The sequence below is a fragment of the Bubalus bubalis genome, chromosome 2, assembly GCF_019923935.1.
Source record: "Bubalus bubalis isolate 160015118507 breed Murrah chromosome 2, NDDB_SH_1, whole genome shotgun sequence".
NCBI classification, from domain to species: domain Eukaryota; kingdom Metazoa; phylum Chordata; class Mammalia; order Artiodactyla; family Bovidae; genus Bubalus; species Bubalus bubalis.
In genome coordinates, this window is record NC_059158.1 from 147,389,536 (window position 1) to 147,397,304 (window position 7,769).

General features: G+C 41.2%; 1 protein-coding gene across 1 annotated transcript in view; it reads left to right on the top strand.

The window, feature by feature from the left end:
- CPO (carboxypeptidase O) overlaps nt 1–6,945 on the top strand; it is a 32,818-nt gene extending 25,873 nt beyond the window's left edge. The window contains exons 8-9 of the mRNA XM_006051340.4: nt 5,657–5,741; nt 6,557–6,945. Coding sequence (XP_006051402.2) covers nt 5,657–5,741; nt 6,557–6,819 — 348 coding nt within the window. The 3' untranslated portion in view covers nt 6,820–6,945. The remainder of the gene's footprint in view (nt 1–5,656; nt 5,742–6,556) is intronic.
- The last annotated feature ends 824 nt before the right edge of the window (nt 6,946–7,769 follow it).

Sequence of the window (7,769 nt, forward strand, 5' to 3'; positions counted from 1 at the left end):
GTTCAGCAATTATAGCTTCTGAACCGTGCTTTAAAGAACTTGCCAGCTGTTAGTGGAATATGGCATATCTAAAATAACATGGCTAAATAATATCTGCTCTCTTCTCTGCTCAACACAATGCTTTATATCCTCCTGAACTCTGCCTCTAGTTTTTGCCTAGGAATATTTGTAAGGGGAAGTGCCAGTGGAATTCAAGCCGGGGCAGGGAAATTCTGCTTTGTCTTATCTGGGGTCCTTTTCTGAAGCTCTGTTTACCCAAGCCCTGATGGGCAGAATTGCTGGAAAGTACTGGGCTCTTGCCCTTTTGTGAACCTGAGAACAATAGACATAAGTCAAAGAAAGGGTCAATTTAGAATTGTTGTAGTATTTGTTATCTTTTCCTAAAATTTATTTTTTCAACTTTTAATTGTGGTAGAATCGATATAAAATTTACTATCTTAACCATTTTTAGGTGGACAGGTCAGTAGTTACATATATTCACATTATTGTGCAACCAATCTTCAAAACTTTCACCTTGCATCATCAAATATCTCTACATGTCAAACAACAACTCCGGATCCACCTTGTCTCTGGCACCCACCCTTCTACTCTCTGCCTCCTGAGTTTGACTACTCTAGGTAGCTCATATAAGTGGAATCTTACAGCACCTGTCCTTTTGGTGACTGGATTATTTCACTTAGCATAATATCTTCAAGCTTCATACATGTTGTACCATGTATCAGAAGTTCTTTTTTCAAGGCTAAATAATATTCCATCATATGTATGTACCACATTTTCTTTACCCATTCATCAATCAATGGGCAATTGAATTGTTTCCATCTTTTACCTATTGCAAATAATGCAGCTATGAACACAAGTGTACAAATATCTCCTTGAGACCCTGCTTTCAATTCAGAATCTGCCTGCAATGCAGGAGACACAGGAGATACATTTTCGATCCCTGGATCAGGAAGATCCCCTGGAGGAGAAAATGGCAACCTGCTCTAGTATTCTTGCCTGGAAAACTCCATGGACAGAGGAGCCTGGCAGGCTACAATCCATGGGGTCACAAAGAGTCAGACATGACTGAGCACATGGCACATCCAGAAGTAGAATTGCTGAATCGTGTTGTAATTCTAGCTTCAACTTTTTGAAGAACCATCATTTCCAGAGCAAGTACACCATTTTCCATTCCCTCCAATAGTGAATAAGAGTTCCAATTTCTCCACATTCTCACCAACACTTGTTATTTTCTGTATACCCTTTAAAAATATTTTTTAAACAAGTTTCTCATTAGCAACAAATGCTGGGCTGGACGGGGGCCTGGCTTGCTCTGTTCTTAAGATCACAGAAGGCGGGCGGCCTATTGACTCTGTCATTTCCTCTTGTCTCTCTCCCCCTGGAACATCACTTATAAAACACATGTCTGGGCACTAAAAGAAAAATGACTATAGATCTTTGCTGAGGGGAATACCTCCTCCAGGAGCCAAAAATATCCAATACTACCCCAGTGTCTTTCCACAGTTGTTTTTGGGCATTTGTACTACCTGATTATTTTGTACAAGGTAGAAATAACATTTACCTAGAACTTAAAAATTACAAGGAGATTTTATGGCCCTTATCTGGTCCTCATGACAATATAGTAAGCTCACTTTGGAGATGCAGAAGTTAAGACCTTGAGTTAATAGTATTTCTAAAATCCCTGTAGACGGTAAATGGTGGAGTCTGGGTTGGAGCTCACGTCTTCAGATTCCAAGCATCACATTTATCAGGCCACCAGACACTGCCTCTCCTCTCCACTTAAGAAGGGTCTGCAACTTCTGGACGCTGTCATTGACTTTGATGCCTGGGCCACCGTGTCCTATATTCTCCTCATGTCTGTGCCCCAGAAATTCTATTTCTTCAGTAATGTACTGAAACAGGGATTTCAGTCAAGAAGCCCAGACCCCTCCTTATCTGCCAGTTCCTGTGATATTTGCCATTGTTTTTGTTGTTCAGTCGCTCAGTTGTTTCTGACTCTTTGTGACCCCATGGATGACGCCAGGCTTCCCCGTCCTTCACTATCTCCCAGAGTTTGCTCAAACTCATGTCCATTGAGTCAATGATACTATCCAACCCTCTCGCCATGGGTGTTTGATTTCTTCTTAAAGGATTCTATGACAAATACAAATGAACCACCACAGACAGGCCATTATAGGTCTTTGATGGGACAGGTCTTCTACCAGCAAGAAAAAAAAAGAGGCTCATATATCCCAGTATTTTTCTAGGTAATTTCATTCCCCTTCTTGGTCCAGGAAAACAGATACTACATCGCCATGTTGCAAGGTTTGCATTCAAAGGTCACAGGGTCTTGGGCTACTGAGGGCTGTCTCCTTAGACCTCTCTGACCACAGAGTGAATACTGACTTTACCACTAATGGAAGGTGGAACTCTAAGATGAGAATTACTGGCAATCCTTAATACTCTATGTAGAGATTGGAAAATTGAATTGACAAAGATTGCTTCAATTCTGTGTCTCTTACAGTATCAGGTGTTGAAAAGTTAGCATAACATTCATCACTAAGACTTCTCCATAAAAAGACTGAAAATGTTACCACCATGTGTCAAACTCATAGAAGCTAGTTAGCAGTGTTTTTAGGTTCTCAGTGGTAAGCTTTGATAGAGCACACAAAGACAGAATCACACCAACTGTTTCAGGAGTTTTCCATTTCTGGTATATTTACAACCACCAGAGACTAGTAATTAATCTCTATGTATTTACAAAATGAAAAATTTGTATAAATCATGATAAATATTATACTGCGTGATAGACAACTTGGCAATCACTAAGTAGGGGAAATAGAACTATATATAGCCTCATTCGAAACTTCTCTGGAAATTAGAATAGCTATAAGAAGTCTAATGTTTCAAATGCTGACATTCTTTCCATTTGAACTCTTTCCACATCAACCCCTGTATCCCATTCCAAGCTCCATCCTCCCACACAGATGCCAGGGTCTTAATCAATCTTGTTGAGGGCTTGCCTGTGAATATATGCCTATAGGAAACTTTCTGGGCCCAGGAAAGAAGTTATTAAGAATGCATGAGGTCTTTAACAATGTAAATTACACACTACTAGCAAAGAGATTTTTTATTATTTTGACTAGAAGGAACCTTTAGGCTGAGAAGAAGGATAGCAGAGAAATTGGCTCTCTATGGCCTTGCAGTATAGTGTTGAAAGGAGGCAGAAATCACAAGTTCTTTTGTCAATAAAGAAAAGGAAACTGGAAAGACTCTTTCCCACCCAATAGGCAGGATTTAAGGAGAGGGAACTATATAAAATTAAGTTTGACCATGAGAAGAAAGAATCTTGATCTGGAGTGAGTTTCAAGAAATAAAAAATGAGTGCAAGAACCCATCTAAATAGCCTGGAGCTGCTTCATGCAAACCAAATAACAGCTAAGACCCCACATGGACAAGTTAGCAGAGTTTCATTCAAAGAAACACAGATACACATGGGAATTAAGAATAATTAAAAGCAATTTATATCTCTACCAGAGACTCCCAAAGAACTACAAAAAGGAGTGAGCTGCTAAATTTTAGCAGCTCTTTCTCCAGGGTGCGTGTTTTAATTTCACTCACACACAGCAACTATTCTGAATCCTTCCTTTCTCTCTACTCTTCTTTCTGATTTCCTTAATGGAATTTTTCTCTCCAGAAATCCCCTCCCTGACTCTCTTCTCCTTCTTATAATTTCCTCTTCTTTCTGCAGACAGCTCTTGTACCCCTTTCCAAAGGCTTCTCTGGTGGCTCAGTGGTAAAGAACCTGCCTGCCCAATGAAGGAGACAAGTGTCCAATCCCTGGGTCAGGAAGACTCCCTGGAGAAGGAAATGGCAATCCACTCCAGTATTCTTGCCTGGGAAATCCCATGGACAGAGGAGCCTGGCGGGTCACAAAGAGTCACACATGATTTAGCGGTTGAACGACAAAAACAACTTCTTTCCAGTGTAAGTGATTAAAACCAGATTTATTCCTTGCACTTATTTAACCCTTCCTACCCATCATTTCAGTTCTGGAGACAGGAACAGGAACTAGGAACCAGGAACTAGGGCAGATGTAGAATCTTTCAGGAAGAGAAAGAGAATGTAAAACTCAGTAGTGAGTGGAGAGGAAGCAAAAAGCTTGCAAATATGTTCAATTTAAAGTTCTAAGTCCTACCACTGTTGCATGGAACCCTCCCACCACTTATTACCTCTCCTGCTTTTCGTTTTGAATGTCACTGTGCCTAAATCCACTCTACCCAAAGGCCACACTGTCACACATTAGGATTCAGTGGGGCAGTACAGGAGCAGGAAAAAAAAGCAAAACCAAAAACAGAATCTAAAATAAGATCTGTCCCTGGTCAAGGGAAGAAGTCGGGAACTGATGCTCCTGAAAGTGTAGTCTGGCTGCCCTAAGGGGTGAAGGAATGGTGGATCCAGGCAGGTGGTGGCTAAGGGGATTTTCATGGTGTCTTGTGTAGAACCCAAGGGGAAGTAGTGGGGTAAGTCATCAAGTGGCTAGACTATAGCATTAGGGAATCTAGGGTGGGGAATACTTAGACTGTCCATAGGGTATGAAAGGAGATTTATTGCATGGTCAATAAACATAGCCAATACAGTTAGACTTCAGTTAGTGTTTCTGATCTCAGGAAAGGGTCTTCAGAGAGCAAGGCTGAGACCTTAGACATCATCTAGTTCTGAAGGGTTTCCAATGCAGTCAGATGACATGGTGATAGGTATGGAGAAGGGTGTCATTTCCTGTTCTGATAATCTATGAGCTTGTGAAAGATAAATATCAAATACCTTTAAAGAAAAATAAGAGGGAAGCAATAAGAGGAGTATGAAGAAAGGGCTATGTAAGAAAAAAAAAAAAAGTGAGGAGAGATAATCTAGTCACAGTGCTCAAGAGAACTTGGCATTTGAGAAGGTTTTGAGGTGGTGCAGAATTTCAACAGAGATAAGAAATGAGACATCCCAGGTAGAGGGCATATCTTGAGAAAAGGCAGAGAGGCTGAAGAACATGGGGCACATCTGGAGAACTGTGGGAGAACTGGAGTTTGACTATAATCTAGGGTAGGATCAAGAAAATATGATGCTGGAAAGGTGGGTTAGGTCCTTATTGTAGAGAATCTTAAATACTACACTGAGCAGTGTACCCTAACGCAGTGGGCAACCAAGATTCAGTGAGGGTTTTCAGCAGGATCATGATCACAGTCCTGCTCTACAAAAGCTCACCCTGAAGTCAGGGAGATCAGCTGGGATTAAGGATTGGTAAGAGGAAGGAAAACTTATTAGAAGATGACAACAGTCCATTTCAGAGTTAATAAAACTGAAATAGAGTGATGATGTTAGAAGTGCAACTTGGTCATTATTTGAGAGAAGAGTCAAAGATGATTGTCGGAATTTACATATGGGGCACATGAGAAGACAGAATGATGAAAATCAAAACAGCCTTATTAGTGGAGGAGATGATGAAACCGGATTTGAGTATGTTAAGTCTGAAGTATCAGCAGATGACCCAGGTATAGGTGTTCAGTGGGAAGTTAGAAAGATGGTCTGGAACTCAGAGGATGGATTTGGACAAAATAGCAAACCCTCTGGATTGTTAGATTTATTTTTAACACCAGATATCTGTCTCTGCATTTCCCACCTACAGATCCAAGTTGGACAGAAGGCAGCAAATGCATTGAAAGCAAAGCATGGAACCAATTATAGAGTTGGATCGAGTGCAGATATTTTATGTAAGTATCTTTTTTTTTTTAACTTCTTCAATAGTATCTAAGGCACAAAAGAAATCAGTGGACTTTGGAGTGGGGTGGGGTGGACGGGATAAAAGTGTTCCATGGATCAACAGGAAGTTGTACAAATCAAAATGATCAAGGATAAAAGGCAGTCTGTACAAATCCAGAATTGTGTTCTCTAGGGATAAGGTGCAAGCTAACTAAAAGTAAAAATTAATACACTGGCTCAGATCAGTACTCCCTCTGGCTTCAGTTATAAAGAGCTAGCCATGAGAAGGTACAGGAGTTAATAGGAAAGACCATTTCCAGTGACCCTTGATCAGTTGATTTAGTTCCCAGAGGACCATCAGGTTAAGAAAGCAAAAGAGGTGGGGCTTGGAGTTTTTTTTAAAAAAACAATTTACTTGAAAGAACAGTGCATTGCTTTCCCAATCCCCAGCTACCACCCCCTCCAAGCACTGAAGAACCAATAAGATGGTATTCTCCGAATATTTTTCCTATAGGTCACTTTGTTTCTGTCTTTGATATGTCAGTTGACTCTTACTGTCTAATATCAGATTGTCTTTTCTTTGATTCAGCTGAGAAATTTTAACCAAACCTCTGTTAGGTGCCAGGCATAATGCCAGGTATCGTGGGGATGGTAAGCTGAGACAAAAGCCGAAAATATCGAAGAGAGGAAGAAGGCAGCTGTCCATAGATCCTAATATGAAAGAGTTGATTTTGCTAGGCTGAACCTTTAGTCCCTTAAATGTTCCTATAGAAATCTATCTTTTACCAGGGTAACTTCTAACTCTGCCTCCATGTTTTATTTGTAGATGCTACATCAGGATCCTCAAGAGACTGGGCTCGGGACATTGGGATCCCCTTTTCATACACATTTGAACTGAGGGACAATGGTACCTATGGATTTGTCCTGCCAGAAACTCAGATTCAGGCCACTTGTGAGGAAACCATGGAGGCTGTGCTTTCAGTCCTAGATGATGTATATGAGAAGTACTGGTACACAAACAGTGCCAGAAAGGCAAAATCTACTGCTCTGGTGCTGAGCTTGCTGATGTCCTTCATGTCTCTTCTCTAAGTGCATCCTACCCAGACCTGCTCGGCCCCAGTGACATGGATATGGCTGCCCAACAGGTGCTTTTGCAACTATGGAGAAATCAAATAATTTAACTAGAAATACTTTCAATAAAGATGAATCATCTTTGTATTTTCATGTTTGTTCTGCTGTAGTTAATTTTTATTAACTCTAAAAGAGTATAATATTAGTTATTGGTACAGTAATGCTACAAGTCAAAGTCACTGAGTTGGGTCCAACCCTTTGCAACCCCATGGACTATATAGTCCATGGAATTCTCCAGGCCAGAATACTGGAGTGGGCAGCCTTTCCCTTCTCCAGGGGATCTTCCCAACCCAGGGATCAAACCCAGGTCTCCTGCATTGCAGGCAGATTCTTCACCAGCTGCTGCTACTGCTAAGTCACTTCAGTCGTGTCCAACTCTGTGTGACCCCATAGACGTCAGCCCATGAGGCTCCCCCGTCCCTGGGATTCTCCAGGCAAGAACACTGGAGTGGGTTGCCATTTCCTTCTCCAATGCAGGAAAGTGAAAAGTGAGAGTGAAGTCGCTCAGTCGTGTCCGACTCTTAGCGACCCCATAGACTGCAGCCCACCAGGCTCCTTCGTCCATGGGATTTTCCAGGCAAGAGTACTGGAGTGGGTAGCCACTGCCTTCTCCAACCAGCTACCACTCTACAATTCAGTGGCTCACACAGCTATAGGTCATCTAGGAAGTTCTGATCTTGCCTGTGCTCACAGAAACTGATCTGTGGTCAGTTTCAAGGCAGCTGCCTCAGGGTCTGGAAAATTTTTTCCCATCTAAATTCTTTGAAAATGTTGCTTGTGCCTTTGACCCAAGTTTACTCTTAATTTTGTGTAACTGTGTTAGTAGCAGCAGTCAGAAGATAAAGTTATATAATTTCTCTATAGCTGTTGCTCGTTTTACTTATTTACTTAATATTTTACTTATTAAA